The sequence below is a fragment of the Colossoma macropomum genome, unplaced genomic scaffold, assembly GCF_904425465.1.
Source record: "Colossoma macropomum unplaced genomic scaffold, Colossoma_macropomum, whole genome shotgun sequence".
Lineage (NCBI taxonomy): Eukaryota > Metazoa > Chordata > Actinopteri > Characiformes > Serrasalmidae > Colossoma > Colossoma macropomum.
In genome coordinates, this window is record NW_023494787.1 from 16,163,053 (window position 1) to 16,187,343 (window position 24,291).

Consider the following 24,291-nt stretch of genomic DNA (forward strand, 5'->3'; position numbering starts at 1 on the left):
CGCAGATGTGAACATTTTGTACTATTTGATATCCAGTGTGATGCAAAGCTATAGTGTGTAGTGGCCTTTACACATGCAGTTTGCACAATGCTAGCTAGGTGGCTAAAAGCTTCCACTAACTGTTTGCTACACAGGCCTTGTAGCTTTGGGCAAAACTAAAGAAGCAAACTCAAGACACCAAATCTTGGCTGATGAATAGAATTTTGAGGAGGACCAGTTAAATGACAAGTTAACCTACATGTGTCTTCAGAGTTTTTATGTGGAACACCAATAATAGTAAAGCCTGTTTTCTTTGATTCTGCCTCACAGCAACCCTGCATGTTCCTCTCCACTATAAATATATTTTAAATTATGTTTTAAACCTTTCGCAAATCAAAGAGTTTGATGTGGAACGTAAACAATGTTAAAATTTAAAGACATGGAAATATATCTGCAAAAAACAGTCACAGTATATATATCTGCCTATTCACGTGTATAGCAGTTCAGTCCTGCCCATTAATGCCGATGCTATAAAGAGTGTTTCAGCTTGCATTGTTTATTGAACAAAGCACAAAACAGGGTGGCCAATCAGGACAGAGGTAATGTACATATACCAGCTTTAAATGCACAGTAACAAAACATCCTGTCTAATTCCAAAGGATAAAAAACTGGTCATACAAACCTACAAAAATGTCAAGACAATAAAGTAAAATACAAGAAACTTTGAGTAAAAAATCAGTGGAATTTCCCTTTAAAGTAAATGCTTTTCAGCATTAATGTGTGTATTGCCTGGTTCTTACCGGGTCTCCTTTCTCTCCTTTGAGGCCAGGCTGACCCCCATGCCCTTCCTGGACAAGCTGCAACAAACCAGAGATTAAGTTACAAGTCATTCAGTGTCTGAGTTCATAAATACTACATAAAACACACAGTGTGCATACAGAGCGTGCCCACGCAAGCCCATGTGTTGACAGCACAAGTGCATCATGCAGTACAAAGGAACAGACGTTATAATAGGATTGTCAAGGAATAGTTCAGCAAAACATTTTAATTTCACAGTTTTCACCTTAGCTAGACATTCTTATGACCAGAGTTTTCTTCTTTAGTTTTGCACTGGAGCTACAAGGCCAATACAGCTAAAAACTAATGAAGTTTATACGCCAGCAGTTAGCACAGTGTGCCAGAATTACCACACACTTGCCCTAAACTGTGTCTGTTGTTTTTGTGTTTTCTGACTGTATGCGTCATAAGACAACAGTTATCTATAAAAATAAAGTACAGTACTATGTAAAATTCCAAGACCGCCCCTTCCTTTACTTAATTTCCAGTCAAAACTGCCATTGATGGACAAATTATTCCTTTATTTAGTGTGAGAAACAATTAGAAAATATATTTAACAGAAAAGCCTTACACAGAAGCCTTAACAACTACCTTCAACCCTGCTTCCTAAAAGTCAGGATGTTGTGCAGAATGTAAATAAAAACAAAAGCAATGATGTGCAAATCATTTAAATCCTATATTAAATTGTAGGTAGTACCAAGACAACATATCAAATGTTGAAACTGAGAAATGTTTTTTGATTTTCGAAAAATATCTGCTCATTTTGAATTTGATGCCAACAACGTGTTTCAAAAAAGTTCAGGGTAATAGAAGACTGGTAAAGTTGTGTAACGCTACCAAACAAAAAACAAATAAACAGAAAATCACCTGGTGGAACATCTTACAGCTAGTTAGTTAGTCAGTCTTTTAGAAGTAAAGATGATGAGGGGTTTACCACTCTGTGAAAAACTGTGCAGGCAAGTAGTGCAAACAACGTTTATTAGCGTAAAATAGCAAAGAACTCGAGGATTTCATCATCTACAGTACATAACATCATTAAAGCATTCAGAGAATCTGGAGAAATCTCTGTATGCAAGGGACAAGGCCAAAAACCAATACTGGACATCTGTGATCTTTGGGCCCTCAGATGGCACTGCAGTAAAAACAGACACCATCTGTAGTGGAAATCTTTGCATGGGCTCAGGAACACTTCTGAAAACCACTGTCTGTGAAAACAGTTCATCACTGCATCCATAAATGCAAGTTAAATCTCTACCATGCAAAGAAGAAACCTTATATGAACAGGATCCAGAGTAGTTGGGCAGTTGCTAGTGTGAATGTTAGTGTCTCTTTGAGAGGGATCATTATGTCAGAGAGAAATCTGCTAACAACTTTTGTTGGGAGGACACAGCTGGGACAGGCAGTAGCGTGCATAAAAGTAAAGAATGGACAGATTTAATATTGACAGATTTGATATTATATTTAGCTGTTGAGACTGCTGTGTATTTTTTGTTAAACATTTTTTTTTTGGTTTTTTTCCTGGCACTGAAAAATGAATACCTTGTGCTTTATGGCTGTTTTGACTGGGAATTTAATAAATGTTGGGTAGTCTCTGATGTTTGCACAGTACTGTATGTCACATAGGCAGGGGTTAAACTGGGCTGGAATGCACCAGATCAGGGCGGATTAAGTGATTTTGGGGCTCCAGGCAAAGACAGGAATGGGGCCCCCTGAAAGTACATTTTTAAAATAGTTGGGGCTCTGGGCTCTTGAGTGGGCCCATCTACACTGCAAAAGCTGGCAAGTTAAATTCTAAATGTACTCAATATATCTAATATGTCTCATTTTGAGACTGCTGTAAGAATATAAGACGTTCTAGGCACACCTGACTAATTTTATTAAGTGAAATTATCTCACTATATTGGTGGATAATTTTGCTTGTTTGAAGAAATAATATGTAAAAATAAATTCCATTTAGAGATGTATTTAGTAACTTGCAATGTATTACTTTTTTATAATTACCCCAACGCTTGAGCTATGTATACTGACAGTAACACTATGCACAGTCTGCTGCACCTGTGCGGCCCCTTTCCGAATGATAAAACAAAATCAGCTTTAGTAGTGTTGTAACAAATCTTATGCTTTTCTCACTATTTTTGCATTCCTGTGCTGTAATTGGATGACTTTTAATTGATTTTCCACCCAAAAAATACACGGAAGAACCTCCTCTCATTAATGTACATTAGCACTTAATTATCTTGTTCATAACAGTCTGTCTTTATGCAGTTGTGGCATCACATAACAGCACGGAATAGTGTGTTTAACCATGAAATCTGATCGGAAGGCACTGAAAACTTGGCAGTAAAGTGTTGTACAGAGATGAACTGAGGATAAACTGTGTTGTTTCTACCACTAGTCTCTTAAAAAACAGGAGGCGCTGCTCCAAGTACATAGTTGAAGAAAGAGGTTTTGAGGTCATTTGGGTGGCATCACTGTTTGAAGCAGTTTATTCTGCCAGTTTAAAAGCTTTGCAGAGACTGTCAGAAAAGAATCTGAAGATGTTCTAACATGACACATAAGGAATACTAAATATAGCCAAGTAAATGAATGGAAACAGGTAGGCTATTAGTTTTAATCACATTTTCATTCAGTGCTAATAACTTCATGGAATTCTCAGCACTGACATCATGTAACTTGAGCAATATCGTCCCCGTGTTGTTGACATCCACGGAAAAGACAGGGCTTGCTCATCTCTGATTTAACCCCTGCATATAGCTAAAAACAGTAGTAGCAGCCACCTTGAAAACTGACTTTCGACTTCCATTCCTTTTTTGTCGATAACTGTGTGTTAGTATGTCAAACATCTATATTCGAGATTACTAACAACTCAACATGGTTTGTGCCAAGTGTGTAATAGTTAATAGGGTCATATCTTCCATTATTTGGTAGCTTCATTAGCCTTGTAGCTCGTACTGTAAACATCAAGAAGCAAACTTTGCACAGCAAACATACCACGGCTGAGGTAAAGAGAAAATTGTGTACATTTTGCACCAAACTATTCCTTTCACACTCTCCATACCCACCTTTCTACTTTTCCAAACACATACACTAAAAGGCCCTCCTGAAGCTCAGCTGAAAGCGCAACACTGTTTCCAAAGAGAAGACAATGACCGGCTGCAGCCTTGAGATGTGATGCTCTCACATGCATATTCATGCGTATGCTGCACTGCTCCCTACTACAGCGATTATAACTACATTACATGCTCCGTGTGTGGCAAACTGTATGGGAATACCCACATTCTGATCCTCACTGATCAGTACACAGCCAGCACACTAGGAGAGAAAGCAAAACCAAGCATTTCATTCTAGAGTTTATAACTGTTATTTCAGTTGAAACATGTTATGTTTCCAGTGTTCGGCTTATAATCCTGTGCAGAGCACTTCGAGATTTTATAAGTAAAATGAAAAATTATACATACTGTCCTAATGCCCTGGTCAAATGGCATGTTTTGTCTATTTCCTAAGTGAAAATAAGTACACATCCTCTACAGGGAACAATGTGACTGACAATATTAAATATGACATTTTTCAGCACAATTTCTATTCTACTTCTATTTGTTTCACAATATTGGGAAAAAATAAGGCATACGACATATAAGGTGCCATAACTTTTACACGGGCCACATTTTATGTTTTACTTCTTTTTCCCCATGTTAAATTCAGGCCATAAACAGCATATTAAAACGAGAAAGATGTGCTCTCTATAGACTATGTATATCGCTGCTGTCGAAACAAAATCTCAACAAAAATAAAATCTTTTGCTTTTTTTTCACTTTTTGACAATTTGAAAATGCCTGTTGCTCTTTATATTGTGTGTAAATTTCATGATGAATGGACCAAAACGACATGACCCAAATTCACTTAGAAAAACGTCTGGTTCCATTGACTTACATTAAAAGTAAAGTGTGTTTTTTCCTTCTCCTGTAAAGTTATCATTGCGGAGATACAAGGTTTTGTTCCGACAGCAGTGATGTACTTATTTTCACTTATAAAATCAATAAAGTATTTATTTGACTAGGGGCGCCCAGACTTTTGCATATGACTATTAATGAAAATAATACAGATTATTTTTCTTATCATCATTATTATTAATAAACGGGAGCGGTTCGGCGCAGTGGACAGAGAATTTTACATGTTGGTCTGTGGGTGGCAGTAAAACACTACAAAAGCGTCTCAGCAGAGGAATGCAGACTGAAGGGAGGCTGTGCGTATGAGGGGGGAGTAGACTAGGGGGGCTGCACTGGTGCGTCTCTTTAGCGCACCCCATCTCTCTCAGGGGAGACAAAGATCAATAGGAACAGAAGGATCTCTACACCAACGCCGGCCCGCGCCAGCTGCACTGCTACACGGGAGGGGCGCATGCGAACTAAAACAACTCATAAATAGCTGGAGCTTTTAGTGGAAGGGCGTAATTAAAACAAAATCTACCACCCGTCGTGTCGCTAAAGTCCCGCTCAGACACCATGCTGACGACGTATACTGATGTGGTGAGCTAACGGAAAGAGAGCGAGGAGAGAGGGGAGAGAGGGGAGAGAGAGAGAGAGAGAGAGAGAGAGAGAGTGCAGGAGGGGAAAAAAGGCCTTTCCACTCCGGTGCTGCTTTGCTGTGGGAATGGCTGGAGTGAATACTGCACTTACTCATGCTTTCCAGTGGAGGGGGGGTGCTATATCATTTATTGTACACGTCAGTTGTTAATCACTGCCAGTCTTCACTCTTTCTTCTCTTTCAGCACAGGGATGGCTCTGAAATGGCTAAAAGGGCCATCCTTTCTGCACTGCTCAAATATTTCATCCTTGCCAGCGTGGCAGGGAGTACAGTGTGGGCTACACTATTGTTCATGTCAATTGTTATTCACTGCCAGGCTTTAATCTTTCTGCTAGTCTTCACTTTCAGTACTTTTATGAAGGGCTCTGTGATGATTCTGCATGGTTCATATATTATATTATTTCTATTGGAGAGGAGAGGTAAAATGCCATTATTCTCATACAATTCCAGTAGAGGCTGCACGATACCACTTATTCTTTTCCAATACCGCTACTAAAACCTTGACTATTGGCCAATACTGACAGTGGGCCAATATTCCTTCACCTTGACGACGCTTTCAAGTGAGCTATTTTTTTATTGAAGCACTTCATTTAACATGAGCATCTAAAAGTAGGCTATCCTTCAAACTACAGACTTGGATCAGATACCTTTAGGGCTGGGCGATATGACAATATATCATTATTGAGATCAATTATGTCACAATACAATGCGCTTTTCTGAACATATCGTGCATATCACCAGTACTTGTAGAACTTGTAGAAGTGCATGTTTCATTATAAAGAGAGCAAAATTAGTCCTGTTTAACTGGATTTAATGCAACACAGTATGCTAAATATTGAATAAAAATCACTGTGTTCACAGTTTTTAATAATACTTTTTATAATATAGCACTACTAGATGTTTTTTTCTCTGTCCCAACTGATCAGATGTCTAAAAGAATATATATTGTAACATATCATGTATCATGAAAAATTCTTTAAGTATCACAATATTATACGTTCGCCATATCGTCTACCTCTAGACACATTCTTGACTCAAAATTCCAGAATTTTCTGCTGATATCAGCCTGATATCCATACCCAGCATCGGACAGTTGTCATCTCTAGTTGCTGGCCTATGCTTACGAGCTCACTTCCACAACATCAACATGCATTAAGGTGTCCTAAGACATACTAATTATACTCTGACAAAATAAAACTTACATTCCGTGAATGAAAATGAAGTTTTACACTTCTTTCATTTTAATTCATTGGAGCTCATTGAGGCAAACAAATTCCAGTCATTACATTCACATGTACACTGTGTTTTCCAAAGCCGTTTTTCATTCATCCAAAAACAGGTTACAAAACACTTCTCTCCAGCATGCCATACGAGACTGCGAGGCCTACACAAAGGAATTGTGTAATAGATTGACAGGAGTTGTTTTGTATGCTAATTTGAAGCACTATTCTGTTATTGTACAAGAATGATGAAATTAGTAGGCACCACACAAGCCCCTGAAGATCCATGCTGTATAATAATGTACAAATCGCTCTGCTGTCAGTATATTATCCCAACTTACTGTTTTGGATGGTGTTAACATTATCTCTACTGAAGCTCCATACACATCTTCATTTGCTTACTATTTAAACTGAATCATGGCTTCTATTTAAGGCCTATTGATGCGTTTTTTGCAAAGCAGAGTTTCCTGACTGAGCTCTCACTAATGGAACACATGTGGCAGATTCTTCTCCTCTACAGACAGGATCAACTAAGGTTTCTACTGGCTTGGATGATGAGACTTACTTTTTCTGCCAAATCTTTTGATCCGAGGATGGCCTGTAGAAAAAGAGAAGAATAGAAGACAAAAAAGTGGTCAGATTGCTGGAAAAACACAAGGAAAGTCCCATGAAGACCCATGTAGGGTCCTTCATGACCACATACACCTACCCCCTCTCTATTGATGCCCCAAACAGAAGTCAGTCAGTGCAACTGACCTATCCATGCTCCACTCACAAATGCATGTCCTGCTGTTTGTATAAATGTATGTATCACTGTTGTCTGAACAAAATCTCCATTTTTTGTCGTTTTTCAGTTTGTGATGTAATGTGAAAGTGTCTGTTGCCCTTTACATTGTGTGTAAATTCTATGATGAATGGGCCAAAAGAAATGGCCCAGAATGACTTGGCAAAAAGTCTGGTTCCATTGACTTACATTAAAAGTAAAGAAGGTTTTTTCCTTCTCCTGTAAAAGTACCATTTTGGAGATACAAGGTTTTGTTCCGACAACAGCAACTTTTTTTTTTAAATGCAATTTTAAATAATGTTGGCACGGTGGTAAGTTTATCATCATTTCAATTCATCCTAGTTTTAATTAGCTTCAATAACACAGTCCAGCTCCGTAGTGCAGTATTTTAAACTAAAAACTCAACATTATGTAGCAAATACAAACTCATTAGGCTGAGTGGGACTTTTGCCAACATTCTGTAAAATTTGTCCAACCTCGCAACAGCTGCATTTGTGAGCAGATCAGTCTCATTTGAATTCACTGTTTCTGTGAAATAACTTTGCATCCTTTTATTCACGTCTTACAGGCTGTTCTCACATAGTGCCATTTATAGTTACCATACATGTATATCTGTGTTGCATGGACAGATTTGTTGCAGTGGGTTGCATCACTATGATAAACAGCAGAAATATGAGGAGGGCTCTTCAAGCCCTAAAACTGAGGTAAGAGAACAAGGGAGGAGAGAGGGGAGGGAAGGAGAGGGAGGGAAAAAGAGCAGAAAATAAAAAGAAAAGCAGAGAGGATGGGAAGTGATAAAGATTAAGAAGCTGTGTGCTGGAAGATGGTGTGATGTGGTGCTGGGTTGACATTAGGACTGTCACGATTACTTGATTAATCATCGGTTCAAATTTACTGTCTCATTGAGTTGGCAATGACCAGTTGGCAGTTTGCGTGATGATGATGATGACGAAGCCTATTTTAAATTCTCTTACTGCTCTCTCCTGCATTAAGAAACAGAGGCTGATGAATGCACACATTTAGATGGGCACTGAGGGCCAGTTTCCCAGCCCCAGATTAAGCTTAAGCCAAGATTTTCCAATGGTGATTCACCATTGGCACGGCAATTTAGTGCAAGACTAGGCTTAATCCATGTCTGGGAAACTGGCCCCGAGTGTTCTTATATACTTTTAATTAAATCTTTTTAAAGGCTTCCTAGTTTATCGTTTTCCAAACCTTTGAAAGGATCTGCATTTGTTCTTGTTGTTCGGTTAAGTCCATTTTTATTGTTCATATTTACTCAATGAATCATCAAAATAATCAGTATCAACAGAGCATATATTACAAATATGATGCATAGTTGACATCGCCCATATATTTCCTAAAAAATGTTATTGCAAAGTAGATAAAGGTAGGCATTGTGCATGGCAGTTGTTACTCAGTGCCAGTCTTTACTCTTTCTTCATTCTTCAATTTCAGTATATTTATGGAGAGCTTTGAGATGCTTAAAATGGACATACCTTCTGCATAGCTCAAATACTTTATTCTTATTTTCAAAAGTTGATAACGTGCCTATTACATCACTTGCACAGCATTAAAACATGTATTAAAGTGTCCTTAGATGCAAAAAGTAGATTTTGACTACCTAAAACATACATTTTGATAGTAAGAGAATGAAACTTTCCATTTCAGCCACATTATTGTGATTTGGCCCAAATACTGTTTTATTCACCTGACAACAAGTATACACCTGCAGTTTATCATCATTATGATACATGCTTCCACTATCGACACATCATTAATTGCAGTGTTGACAGAAGGAATCAAATGACACAAGCGCATAGAAAAAGAGTGATGTAATTTGGCGCAATGTCAGAGCAGTGGTATGCTTTCCTGAGCTGGACTCAAACCATGAGAGCGAAACATAGCCATTCTGCTATAGAGCCAATTACAAATTAGGCACAAAGTACTCTCTCTAACTACAAGCCTGTAAAAATACTTCAAACGTAATGTTTGTTGTCAAATTCAGTGCTGCGTATAAACTAAAGCAGTAATGGCTACTGTTACAACAAATGTGCATTACCATAAGGAGGTTTTTAAGGAATTGCATATATATTTCAACATTTGCAGACCTGTGTAAAAAAGCGGACTAATTTTCTAACAGCCTTATAATGCAAAATCTTAGTTATAATCATTGCACCATCCAACAACTTACTGAACATCATATTTTATGAACATAACGTGCGGGACTACATTTAGGTGCCATAAAATGATACCCACTTTCTCTTACAATAAGGATATTTTTGCCTAGCTGCTTTTGGAAAAATAGGCCCAGGCTGGCTTTGCAGAAAACAACCAGGTAGAAGACATGCGCTATAATGACAAAAAAGAAAAAGAAAAAGAAAAAAAAGCTCAATACCTAATCTCCAGTTATGCCTGCAGGACCAAGTAACATATTAATGGGCCAAGTAAAGCAACACACACGCACACAAACTCTGCAGCAGACAGAGACAGAGCACACAGCAGGAAAGTTGTCCACACAGCTCCAGGCATGCACAAGACTGAAGAAAATTACAGTGACCTGTTCCAAACGCACTAGCGTGGAATGCAGGCATTAATAATGCAGGCTGCTTTGTTTAGGCTTTGTTTAGGCTGGTTGTGCCGCTTGCTGATGATGTCACTCATGCAGCCGTGGCAATGCAACGCTCCGCCGTATGAGAGGAGGGGGTTAATGCATCAGCACTGAGGTTCTATCAGCCACCAGCACACTGCTGGAACTCATTAACCCCCCTCCCCACACATACACGTGTGCATAAACACCATGTGCCACACAACACAGGCTGCTCTGCTGCACTACAGCAAAGGAAGTGTGTCTGTTCTCCAGGTCAAACTGCTGCTGACGCTGTGTTTTTTACTTCTGAAATACCAGTACTTAACCTTCACTTTCAGCCAGAGTTAACACTTAGAAGTCAGTGCGTTAAAATCATGGTGTAGTTCTATATAAATTATTTCTCACTCATAGCTTAAGAGAAATTCTCAAAAAAGTGCAGATTCTAAGCTCAAATTTATGTCTGTAAGTGGGTTTATGAGGAATAAGGCTTTTAAAGTGATCATTATAACAAATCTTTTTAAAAATGACAAATGATTTGCATTTTTGTATCTGCAACAATCTTTCCAATCTATTCAAACTATGGCCTCTTTTCCACTGTCCAGCCAAATGGTTCTCATGGCCGTACCGTGCCGTTCCGTGCTGGCCCAGACTCGTGAGACCAGTTACGGTCGCTAAATTAGAACCCGGGAAATATTGAAGAAAATTACACAAGCAAGTGGCTAACTGCTAACAGGCTAATAGCTACACACACACCACCCAATACAAAACCTGTTTGATTCCGTCTGTCACTCCAACACCAGTCTCACAGCAAGCGCTCATCTTCATTATCCTCTGAACGTGTGGTATTTGTGCATCAGTTACTGAAATTGAGCCTGGAGCGCAGTGGGTTTCACCTATAGCTGACTAACTATACTAGCATTAGCGTCACCCTCAGCTTTAGCTCAAAGCACCTGTTTCTTACGCAGCAGTTTGCTGGAACCAAGTGTGTACTACCATGGGAGGCACCATACGCTCATGTGGCAGGCTAAAAACTCGACAGAGCAGGTTCAATTTTGGCTTTCTACCACTCCAACATGAACCAATTGACTTTGCTCTTGTGATAGCAGAGCACCAGTTAGTCGAATCGAAACTGTACTGGGGTGTTTGGATCTCTTTAGTGAAGCTAAATTAGCTAGAGGAGAGGAAGGTTTCATTTCAGCTTTATATTCCTGACACCAGCCACTCGACTTCTTTTCCTCAGATTTGGGTCATTATTATCTAAACTTGCATTAGTAAAGCTTCTGTTAGAGTACTTCTGTTACAGAGTGAACTGAACTTGATTGTGTTCAGGGTTGAAATAACGCAGCAAGATGGTAGAATACCAATGTAAACGTAGAACCAATCAACAGACAGCTAGCCATGCCTAAAAAGACGTGCTGAGCCCAGTTTTAACGTGTTCCATGTCAAACTGTGCCCGTCTGGAAAAGCCACTGGAACGGTTACCCTCCATGCTAATTGGAGAAGAAAGTGGAAAAGAGGCCTATGATATGTGTTTCTTAGCTTTTATTTATTTATATTTATTTATAATACATTTATTTATATTTACTTATACTAAATAAATAAAAATATATCAATAACAATTTCATGGTTTTCTTGGTCACACCACCTGACTTGGTAAACTGAACTTGTCTAATTATGACTCAAAAATTTCAATTTTGTCAATATTCATGAATAGGCCTTGCCATTGCCCCATGAAGGTCGCCTGGGGTCTTCTTTATGATGCATCACCATGGCCACCCTGCCCTTTGCTGTTGGTTGCGCCATATGACATTTGAGGAAATCACAATATACAGACAATTTTTTTTTTTATTATTTGAATACTTGTAAAGCTGCCCTATTTTGCAATATTCTATGATTCTGAATGTTTCAAATATAAAATTATGCAATTTTATAGAATTGAATATGACTAAATGATCCTTTTAATAGTTAACCTAATCTTCATATGCAGTTGGTTGGTCGCTCTACCTGACACTTTTAGACTTTGGGAGGCATAAATGCCCAAAATGGATTTTATTTTATAGCACTGAAAATGTATTCACATAAAGTAGGTATTAAAGAATACTGTGTTACACATTTTTTCTATTATTTAAAAGGTAAATAATGCAGTTGGACACAAAAAATGCACCGCATGTCATTGAATCAAGTAAAAGAGGAGATAATCAGATTGAAATAATTTGAATTTTAAGAAAAGACGAGACTGCGCACTCAGTCTGGTCTTGTAAAATCACCCTTTACATTTTTGACATGTTTTTTTTTATTGCTTGACATCAAAATGGAAAATGTCAGAAGTGCAGTCTCGAAGCTGTCACATGCAATTTACACTCAAATAGTGTACACTGCATGTAACTGTAATCCACTGTGTAACTCACTGTGTAATTGAAAGGTTATGTCAATTACGTTAATATTCACTGACCCAGATCCGTCCCTCAAGGCTTTGACGTAATAATAACTTAATCACTTTGCATAGTTTCACTGTTTTCCATGTAGTTCCAGAATAATAAGCCTTAGGATGTGGATGTCTGTGAAGTTTAAGGAGTTAACGCCTTTAATCCAGACCAGAAAAGCAGCTATTTATGTCATTTAATCTACTCTTCTATGTAAATTAAAGCAGCATACAACTTCTTTATTTTAGTGATAGCACAAAGAAAGCTCTAATTCCACAAGCTGATCCTTTTTTACTATGATCAGCGTGGACACAAAGACATCCCAACTAATCTGGGGTCAGAGTTTAATGAGTTAAAAGGGACAAAGACAAAATTTATGAATGCATCACTGAGCTAAAGTGAAGTGAATAGTTAACAGTGGAGCCTGAATAAGCCTGTAAACAGCAGATAAAGTCCCAAAGCAAAAGCTGTGAATATGCATGAGCACCACCTTGCTCTCTTCTTTGGGACTTTCTAAGCCATGCAATCAAACTGCTTGACATTAGTCTATGGTCTTGCCCACAGAGACAGTTTCTCCTAAGAAAAACAAAAATATATAATTAATGTGTAACTAGAAACATGCTGGATTAAATAAATCTTGAAACAAAAGCCTGGGGAATATACATTTTGGTCGTAATGAAAGTGTTTTTATTGTGGTTTGGTCTTGTTGCAATCTTAGGACAGCGCATAAATTCACAAAATTGCTCGGCTCACTTGGCAGGGTCAAACATTAATCACGAAGCTGTTGACGTTTTATCAGTGGGACGGTAAAATTGCCAATTATCTGAACAAGAAGGACCATGAAAGCACACGCCGAAGCGTGCCCCCTCCATGCTTGAGTCTACCAGCTCTCCTCACAGCACATCAGAGATTAAGAGAAGAAACAGTTTCCATACACAGACATGGACAAATTTGTTGGTACCCTTGCATGAAAAAAGAAGAACCCACAATTTTCTCTGAAATAACTTGAAACTGAAAAGTAATTGGCACCCATCTTTGTTTATTCCATATTTTAAGGACACAACTCTTTGCTTTTGATTTTTGATTCAACAGATTATCTTAAGTAAGTAATGAAAATGGTATGGACAAAATTGATGGGACCCTTAAGCTAAAATGATGTTGTAGGACTTGAAGAGGCCATTACCGCAAACAAACGATTTCTGTAGCTCTCAGTGGGACTTCTGCACTTGTCAACAGGTAGTTTGGCTCCGGCTGTCTCAGGTTTGAAGGTTTCCTTCTCCAGACTGCATGTTTCAGCTCTTTCCATAGACGTTTGATAGGATTCAGATCAGGGTCTACAGAAGACCACTTCAGAATAGTCCAGTGTTTTGCTCTTATCAATTCCTGGGACCCTTTAGCAGTGTGTTTTGGGTCATTATCTTTTTGGACCCATGACCTGCGACTGAGACAGAGCTTTCTGACACTGGGCAGGATGTTTCACTCCAGAATTCCTCGATAATCTTGAGATTTCATTGCGCCCTGCACAGGCTCAGAACACCCCATGCCAGACGCAGGAAAACATAACCGAGCCTCCTCCATGTTTCGCGGAAGGTATGGTGCTCTTTTCATTAAAAGCTTCATGTTTTCATCTGTGCACATAGAGCTGAGTGACTTGCCAAAAGCTCCAGTTTTGACTCATCTGTCCAAAGAACGTTCTCCCAGAAGCATTGTGGCTTGTCAATATGCGTTTTAGCGAATTCCAGTCTGGCTTTTTTATGTTTTTCTTTCAACAGTGGAGCCTCCTGGGTTTTCCATGGAGCCCACTGTCACTCAAAAAGCAACAGATGGTGCCATTAGACACTCTTGTACCTCAACCTTGGAGTTCAGCTTGTATCTCTTTGGAAGTCTTCCTTGGATCTTTGTCTACCATTCGCACAATGCTTCTGTTCCAACTGAGGCCAATTTTCCTCTTGTGGCTGCGTCCAGTTAGGGTGGCTACAGTCCCATGGACCTAAACGTCTTAATAATATTTGCAACTGTAGGTCTTATAGCTTTTACTTTTAACATGCTTGTCTTTAATTTTCTTTCTGATCTCCTCAGACAGTTCTCTCCTTTGCTTTCTCTGGTCTATGTTCAGTATGGTGCACACAAATGATACCAAACAGCAGAGTGACTACTTTTCTCCATTTAAATAGGCTGATTGAAAGATTAAAAGATAACTGCTGGTTTGAAATATCACTATAATCCAATTATGTATAATCGTTTTCTAGGGGTACCAACAAATCTTTCCAGGCCATTTCAGAACATCTCTGCAGAACAAGCAATAATTTATCGCGTTCTTTTCACGTTTTCTTTACTGTAAGACATGGCATGAAAGTATATATGAGACAACGGCTCTTAATTTCAGCACTGTTCAGGAAAAATACAGCATTGTTTCAATGAGCTGTAAGGGGACCAACAAATACAGATGTGGTCAGTATAAACACATTAGAAGAAGGAACAGCTTTGGTGGAGCACAGGAGCACTACACAAGCTCTCCTATTGTCAGCCTGAGTCACACAGAGTACAGAGTCCAATGATCAGACCCTCAGAGTGATCAGACCCTCAGAGAAGTAAAAGACAAAGAGAGGGTGAGGGAAAGATCACAGAATGAAAAAAACAGAGAAACAGAAAAAGAGGGACAGGGAAAGACAGAGAACGAGAGAAAGGTAGGGGGCAGAGAAAGACAGAAAAGGAGGAAAGACAGCAAGAGACCATGACATAGAGAGAAAAAGTTAGAATGATAAAGAGAGAACAGGGAAAGAGAGCAAGAAAGAAAGAGAGGACAAGAGAGTGAGAGAGATACAGAGAGAGAAACAGAGAGAAGAGAGAGAGATAGAAAGAGAGACAGGGAGGGAGAGGGAGAGGGAGAAGTACAGCAGAAAAAGAGTGAGAGAGAGAGAAGTGAAGCAGAAAGAGAGAAGCACAGCTGGAATAGAGAGAGTGAGAGAAACAGAAAAAGAGATGTATATTTTATAATGTATTTATAATTTTATAATGTATTAAAGACAGCAAGCGATAAAGACAAACAGGAAAAAAGAAGGAAGGAGAGAGAGAAGAGAGGAAAGAGAAAAAGAGTGAGGGAGATATGGGGAGAAGTGAGAGAGAGAGAGAGTAAAAGACGCAGACAGGCAGGCAGAGAGTGGGAGGTACAGCTGAAATAGAAGGAGAAAGACAGAGACAAAGAAAAGAGAGCAATATGGTAAGAATGAGAGAGGGAAAGATGGAAAGACAGAAAGACAGAAAGAGACAAAGAGATGGGAGAGAAAGGAGAGAAAGAAAGAAGAAAGAAAAGACAGAGCAAGACAGTGAGAAAGAGAGAGAGTGGGAGAGAGATACAATAGAGAAACAAGGAGATGAGAGAGATGGAATAAGAGACAGGTAGGGAGTGGGAGAGAAAGGTACAGCAGAAAAAAGAGTGAGAGAGTAGGGGAGAGAGAGAAGAGAGAGAGGGAGAAAAAGAATGAAGGTACAGTTCAAATATAGAGACTAAGCACAACAGTAAGAAACACTATACATACACTACCTACATGTGTATGTGAGTGTATGCGTGTGTGTGTGTTTGTGTGTGTGTGTGTGTGTGTGTGTGTGTGTGTGTGGGTGTGTTTGTGTGTGTGTGTGGTGTGTAAGTGATTAACGTTCACGTGTGAGTGTGTGTATCAGTAATGTGCTGAATAAATGGCGGATGTTGGGCTGCAGCTGAAGGAGCCCACGCTGAAGACAGCTCTCTGACAAACACACATCTTTATTAACCCACTAATGACCCACACACGACTGCCATATGCAGAAAACACGAGCCCACGCCGTGACTAAACCCCACATAATAATCCTGTTACTCGTCCCTCATCCACTTCACTCTCTTCCGGGAAATTTAAGAGAGGCAGCTGTGTCGCAAAGAAAGAAGGGAATGAGAGAAAAACGAAAACTACAGATGACGCACAACAAATAAAGCAGCAAAATCAACAGTTGTCCAAACTCAACTCAATAAAATCTACACTATTAAAAAAGATGGTTCTTTAAGGGTTGGTGGTTCTTTAGTGAAGAAAGTGGTTCTATATAGAACCATGAGCACCCAAAGAACACTTTGCATGAGTAAAGGGAGAATGTGCTGTGGATGGTTCTATAAAGCACCTTTTTCAAAAGGGATCCATTTAGCACCAAAAATGGTTCTGCTATAGGTACAATGCCAAGCTTTTAACAATAGAAGAAGCCTTTTTGGTGCTATATGGAACCATTTTCAAAAAGAGACGTTCTCTATCAATCTGGAGAACCTTTTCACAATGCAAAGAACCCTTTAATCATGCAAAGGGTTCTTTGAGTGCTCATGGTTCCACATAGAACCATTTCTTTACTAAAGAACGCTTGAAGAATCTTTTTTTAAGAGTGTAGGAAATGTTATCCTTTTTCTCCCATATTTTAAACATTATTAGGATAAGAGTGTAGTCTGAAGTAGTGGGTATTTTATGACCATTCACCACATGCAAATTTTAGGCTGGGCAACTGGATCTCTACAGGCAGTCACTTCTTTAATGATCTGTCTCCCATTTACCCCAGAGTGAGAGTGTTTTTCAATCACCCAATTACATCAGTGTGGACATTTTCCAACCACCTAATCCCAATTTATAACATTAAAAAACCCCACAAATTTTCAATCATCCAATCAGTTTAGCAGCAATTTAGTAGCAGCTGCCTTAAAGCCGCGTTTGCCTGTACTCACAATCATGCTGCCTTTTCCGATTACAGTGTAAAAGGAGTTGCGAAAACGTTTTGCCGTTTTGTGTTCGTTCCATTTCTTCATTTGGAGAATCTAAGACTGTGTTCTCACTAGGCGATTTCTGTAGGGTAAAAGCTCTGCCTGGACCGCTTTTTGTGCTAAACTGAAAAAGTGGCTTGTCACTGTTATCACTGATTACGTTACTCTGCACATTTCTGAAAAGTTTTTTTTTTTTTCTTTTTTGAAAGCGTTTCACACTGATGGAAAAAACGCAGGCTGCTGCTCTTTCTAAAAGCAAGCACATTCTTAGGATTAAGTATAAAATATGGGCTGGTGGCTGAAGGAAAGATGCCTGTGATCGAATAAATTTGAAACAGTCTCAAACAATTCTGTTTAAACTTTGGCACTTAAGGCAGAGGTTTCGAAACACATATTTTCTCAGACATCATGTACTGGATTCAGAATTGCGCATGCCTCCTGCCCAGTCATGAGTGGAACAGCCTGTCGAAAATAAACAACTAAAATTTGTTTTATAATTTTTTACAGCACAGAAATGTATTTTTTTATGTAAAATAAAAATAATCCAACATAAAACTATTTCAGGCCTTAAATATAATCTTGAAGGTTCTGCATCTATTATAACCCAGTTAAAATAGCTATTGATAGCTAACATTACTATTAACTGACCAAGATCCATGAAGGACAATGTAAACCTGAACAAATGCCTAACTCATCATTTCTAACTTTAGCGTTCAACAAGATTCTAAAGAGTCGCTGGCCTTTTCCGCCCAAGACAATCAGCCTGACGACGGCAAAACTTATTATAACAAAACTATATAACATCTTATAGTTTTGATCTCCATGGCGGTTAAGGATTAAGTGTTAATGATCATTTCTTTTCTGTACTATAAAAATTTCACATATGTTGGTAGTAACAGCTAAAGAAGTGAACATTATAAGTATAATCGTGCAGTTCATGCATGCATACGCAAAATTCTTAGTGGGTTTACAGTGTATTATGTAGACCAGACCTCTGTGATACGGAATATTTTTCCTACACTGCAACCCACAGTTTTGAGTCTGCACTTGATGCTGCTAGTTTCCATATGTAATGATAAAGTGCTTCCTTGCTTTAAATCTACTGCCCCTCGCTCACAGCACATCACGTACCCTCTCACAAACACGCAAACACATTCATCGCAATTATACCCCTCCTAAAACACGAGCTGCATCGCACAACACCATTCCACATGGCTACTTCCTGCAAAACAGCACTTTTGATCATTTAGGAATCCAAAGTACCATAATTGTGGGTCTTAAAGCAGTTTTTACACCTGGTTTCTACGTTACTGCTAAAGGGCTGATAAATGGGCTTCGGCAGAAAATAACACAGACACACAACAACAGAGTCAGCCTGGCTGGAATGACTTTACGCAACATGGAAAAAGACAAAAAAAAGCCCTGAGCAGAAGAGTAGTGTCACAGACAGAGAGAGAGAGAGAGAGAGAGAAAGAAATGGTAAAAGAATGAGAGACAGAGATAGAGAAAGACAGAGAGACAGATGGGGAGCGAATGTGCCAAGAGAAAGAGAGGGAAAAAGGGAGAGATGGGGAGAGAGAGAGAAAGAAAGAAAGAAAGAAAGAAAGAAAGAAAGAAAGAGCTTGATTGATAGAGATAGGAGAGACAGAGAGTAAGCAAGAGAGGGGAGGAGAGTGAAAGAGAGAGATAGAGAGACAAAAAGAGAGACAGATAGAGAGAGAGAGGGCTGAGAAAAAGAAATAAATAAAGAAAGAAAGAAAGAAAGAAAGAAAGAAAGAAAGAAAGAAAGAGTGAGAGAGAGCTGGACTGATAGAGATAGAAGGGACAGAGAAAACGCAAGAGAGGAGGAGAAGAGTGAAAGACAGAGAGAGAGAGAGAGAGAGAGAGAGAGAGATGGTAAAAGAATGAGAGACAAAGAGGGACAATGAAGAAGACAAAGCATGAGAGTGAAAAAAATGAGAGACAAAGAGACAGTAAAAGAGAGAGGGAAAAAAAGAGAAAAAGAGACAGAAAGAGAGACAAAGAAGTACAGTGAAAAAGAGTGTGAGAGTAAAAGAATGAGATACAAAGAGGGAGACAGCGAAAGAGAGAGTGAGAGAGAGACAGAGAGACAGAGAGAGAGAAGGTCAGTGAAAGAGTGTGAGAGTAAAAGAATGAAAAACAAAGAGGGACAGTGAGAGACAGAAGAAGGAGAAACAAGTTAGTGAGAGAGAAAGAGGGACAGAGAAAAGCAAGACAGTGAAAGACAGAGAGACAGATGGGGAGGGAAAAAATGAAAGATGGGGTAGAGAGAAAGAATGAAAGAAAGAAAGAGCTTGACTGATAGAAATAGAAGTGAAAGAGAGAAAGCAAGAGAGGGGAGGAGAGTGAAAGAGAGAGATAGAGAGACAGAGATGGGGACACAGAGACAGAAAGAGAGAGAGAGATAGAGAGAGGGTGCTGAGAAAAAGAGAAAAAAGAGAGATGGGGCAGAAAGAAAGAAAGAAAGAAAGAAAGAGTGAGAGAGAGCTAGATTGATAGAGATAGAAGGGGCAGAGAGAAAGCAAGAGAGTAGGAGGAGAGTGAAAGACTGAGAGAGAGAGAAGGGGCACGGAGAAAGGGAGAGAGAGAAAAAGGGAGAGGTAGGAAAGAGAGACTGAATGAGGGTCAGTGGGTTTACATATGTTAGTCAGTGCTGAGCTGTAGCCTTGCTCAGATTTCTGAAAGGCTTGCGAGTTAAGACGCAGCTTTGTTTGCAGTGCATGCTGGGCCACTGGAGGACAAACAAACTGCAGCAGGGAACAGGGCACACACTCAAGTCATTTACAGACGGGAGGAGATGAGCTAGGACCAGCAATCCACTCGGAATGCAAAACAGACACAACCAGCAAGCAACAGAGGGAGAACGGGAAGGCCAGAGAAGTAGAAAAGCTGAACTCAGTGTGAGTGGGAGCATACAAGGACAGGAAAAAGCAGGGCTGCCCGTTTGGGCGGGGGCTGAGGAGGTGTAGGGGTTTAATTTGGCAATTCAGCACTTCTGAATGAGCTCCAATCCATTTTTCATCTCTAGTCAAGCCACTCATTCACCTGCCTGTAGGTCTGATGTTAAATGTTTGCTAAGAGTGCTGATTAGGGTTAAATACAGATTTGTAAGATATGAGCCGTGTCACGGTCTCATGTCTCCTCCTGTTTCTGCTCTATCCTGTTGACACAGCTTCTTCAGTCTTAGCCAGGGTGTCCAGTCTTATCCGCAAAGGGCTGGTGTGGCTGCAGGTTTTCATTCCAAATTAGCAGAAGCACAGCTGATTCTACTTATTTGATCAACTGCTTAGTCTTCAAACAACTGATAATGTGATCTCCTGCTTTGTAGGAAATGTAAACTTGCACTGACCCTGGTCCTTTGTGGATAAGACTGGACACTCCTAATCTTAGCACAACATTTTGATTCAATCATAAAACTACAGGAAACAATTCAATCTAGTCTACATCTAATCAAGTCTACAGTTCATGCATTACTCACATGTCATTTACAAAAAACTGAAAGGTTCTTTAGGGAAACAAAATTGGTTCTTTCAAGCTATCGTTCCAAAAACACTTCACCTCAAATTTCACTATGATTTGATTTGATTCAATAATTTTGGTTTGACATAGGACTATTTTTAAAAAAACACACTGATGGGGCTCCTGAGTGGCGCAACCATCGAAGATTTGGCTCTATCATCAGGAGATCGCCAGTTTGATTCCTGGTGATGCTACAGCCATCCATGGCCAGGAGTGCAAGGCCCAAGAAAAACATCAAGATGGCTACACAAGCAGCCAAAGAAACCCACACGTATTTTCTCAGTTCAAAAAATTACAATAACCATGATATTATCTTAGTTTTATGTTGTTTTTTCATACCAAGCTTAAAAAAAATCACTAGTAATATCCCGATAACTTGGTAGCTAGCTAGCTAATTTTCCCGTTCCACCTTAAATGGTCCAGCAGTTACATTCTGGCATCTCAGGCATCAGAAATGCTGCACCATTTAAGGTGGAACAGGAAAATTTGAACAAGAATCTGGCGAATAACTTTGTATCACTGAAGAATTAGGGGTGGGTGATAATAAATAACTGTCCCATCCTTCTCTTTTTGAAGGCATACGATTCCCTAAATTTAGCTAAAGCCCAGCAGCGAAGTTTCCTGAACTTTACCCTCCTCTGCTATCACTGCAGACTGGCAGGGTCGCCTGCAGAGCAGAGCTAGTAGCTTGTTAATGAAGTAATGTTCTTCTTTATTTGAGGGTTATTCCATTTCAATGTGGAAGGTTTCAACCACTACCCATTGTAACTTAGTTCCAAGGAGCAAGGTGACCCTCGAAAAGAAGGAGTAGGAGTAGAAAGAAGAAATGGGATTGGGCCCAAGGGAGCATAATGGCCCTCCCTCTTCCCCATCACCCAACGTGATGCTAGTCCGCTGACTTTATGTTAGCAGCAGTTCAAAAAGATGCAGTGGCTGGCTTCACAGTCTCGAAGGAAGGCTGTGCTAGCCTTTGCTCTTCTAGCGCTGGTGGTATCGTGTGATTGGGGGAGTCCTAACTAGTGGGTGGAACTGGATGAAAATTGGGAAACAATCAAACAAAAAAAAAAAACTACACTTACTACATATATGTGTCTGAAGGGACTATTTATAAAGTAAATAAACAATAAAAACAATACATCAAACTGCTTTTTTATTTTTATGTTTGAAAAAAGCCTGAGAAATTTATTTTTTGCCAAATTGCAATTAATTCAAAATTGATTCCAATGTTCCAAAATCGATGCAGTTTAATCAACACCTTCAGATTCTGCCTACACAACAGGAATAACATGGACTGTCATGGAAGATCTCCTCTTGTTCCTTACATTAGCCTCGCAGCAGGGCCACACATGGGCCTTGTTTTGGAGATGAACATCTGTAGTCCTAAAGCTGTGCATCTGAATACAAGCTAATACAAGCTAATGCAGGTCTTTGTTCTTTTCATTTGCGAGGAAGTGGGCTGGAATCTCTAAACACAGGCTTTATCACAACCCTCTGGCAGAAGAGGAACCTACATGTAAACATTCAGACCTTTGTTTAATTTGAGAGCCTTTCATTACCACCATTTTCACCACCTAAATTGTTCATATGAAATTATGAGCAACAAGAGAAATGTTTAAGGTCACTTGTTATTGATGCAGGTTAATGATTTTGTAATGAGAACTAGACATACAGTAATTAACACACTGGTAATCCACGAGGTATAGTACACTAGACTTGCAGACACCTGCTCGTCCAACTTCTTCTGAAATCAAAGCTATTAATAGGGAGTTTGTCCCTCTTTGCTGCAGTACTAGTCTCTACTCTTCTGTGAAGGCTTTACACTAGATGTTGGAACAGCACTCAGTCACAACAGCATTAGTGAGGGTACTGATGTTGGATGATTAGTTCAGGATCACTCCAGTTCATCCCAAAGGTATTGGATGGAGCTCCATCACTCCAGAGAACACAGTTTTACTGCTCTGCAGTCCAATGCTGGGGGGCTTTACACCTCTCTAGACGATGCTTGGCACTGGGTATGGTGACCTTAGACTCACGTATGGCCGCACCAAAGTGTCACAATGCATTGGCAATGGTTTTCTATGGAGATCATACAAACTGAACATGTGCAGCTGAACACAGGTGTCACTAATTCAAAGGGCTGTCTGAATAGTTTCGGATGTACAGAGTATATTAGGAGGGTGTAGCTTTGAGACCACAAACATCAGGCAAGATAAGTGATTCCAGTCCAGGTCCTGGAGTAAACCTATCTTGCAGATTTTAGTCTATTCCCAGATCTAACAAATCTACAGTTTATAAAGGGTTTGTTAACTAGCCAGTGAGTTAGACCAGATGTGATCAGAGCAGGAAAACACCTAAATCCGCAGACCAGAAGCGCTGCAGGACCAGGACTGAGAAACACTGGACTACACTCTCACAAATAAAGGTGCCAGAGAGGATTCTCTGGAGTGATGCCACAGAAGAACCACTTTTGATTTCCTAAAGAACTTTCCACCGGATGGTTCTTTAAAGGAGTTGAGACAGTTTCAATATTTTTGCATTATTACATCTTTAAGATGTAAAGAAAGTAATTCAGAGTAGTCTGAAAGTCATTCAGGGTGTTTTGAAATGTTCATTCCGGAGAAATGTGAGGCCGAATTGTTTACAGCTGTGGTGCCAGGAACCAGGCTTTTAATGCCTCTAAAAGCTACCTCACAGAAAGCTGTTACATTAACCCTATGAAACTGAGCATCTCACCGGAGATCTATTCTCAGAAAATCTGCCGTCAGAGAAGTTACGGCGCATGCACGCGCACATCAGCCAGAGGGAAACGTGTAGAATCCGTGCTGTCTGTGTGCTACCATGTGTTCTATCACTGTATAAAGGATGCCGAGGCTTCCTTTATTGTTGGATGCGATGAGATTTTTCCAGGTGAGTGTCATTTAGGGCACAATTCAGATCAGAAAGAGCAAATTACTGACTTGTTTCATCAGAGTAAATCCTACTGACGTATATTCCTGTTCATGCATTTCTTTGTTCAAAACAGTAGTTTGTTACATAAACCAAATAAAAGTGTATGACTTTTCAGCTTTGTTAGATCACATTCTTTACACATCAAATAAATGCAACAACAGAACTGATGTCTGCATAATTAAAGGGTTCTCTGCATCGTGAAAAGATTGTGCTGTAGACGGTTCTATATAGCACCAAAAGGGTTCTACTTTTATTACAAGCTTGACATAGTAAAAATAGCAGAAGCCCTTTTGGTGCTATATAGAACCCTTTTCAAAAAAGTTCTATATAGAACCATCTACAGTGCATTCTCCATTCTGGAGAACATTTTCACAATGCAAAAAACCCTTCAATCATGGAAAGCGTTCCTTAAGTGTTCATGGTTCTATATAGAACCATTTCCTTTACTAAAGAACCCTTGAAGAGCCATAAGAGTGTAGAACTGGACTTGTTGAAAGAACTTGAAGCTGAAGCTGAAGCCCACCAACCTGGCTGAAGGGACTGGGCACAAACTCCACATGATTCTCTGCTGCTCGACGACTCTTGGGGGCGTCTGGGGGGCACTGAGAAGAAAC

At 39.6% G+C, this 24,291-nt stretch overlaps 1 protein-coding gene across 5 annotated transcripts in view; it reads right to left on the reverse strand.

Moving 5' to 3' along the window:
* Window positions 1-24,291, reverse strand: part of col16a1 (collagen, type XVI, alpha 1) — a 134,208-nt gene that overhangs the window by 69,158 nt on the left and 40,759 nt on the right. For 4 of the 5 annotated variants that reach the window (XM_036566253.1, XM_036566249.1, XM_036566252.1 and 1 more), the window contains exons 8-11: window positions 24,205-24,279; window positions 7,186-7,218; window positions 4,093-4,128; window positions 780-836 (exon numbers count right to left, since the gene is read on the reverse strand). In XM_036566253.1, coding sequence (XP_036422146.1) covers window positions 780-836; window positions 4,093-4,128; window positions 7,186-7,218; window positions 24,205-24,279 — 201 coding nt within the window. The remainder of the gene's footprint in view (window positions 1-779; window positions 837-4,092; window positions 4,129-7,185; window positions 7,219-24,204; window positions 24,280-24,291) is intronic. The other variant, XM_036566251.1, reaches the window with a different exon arrangement.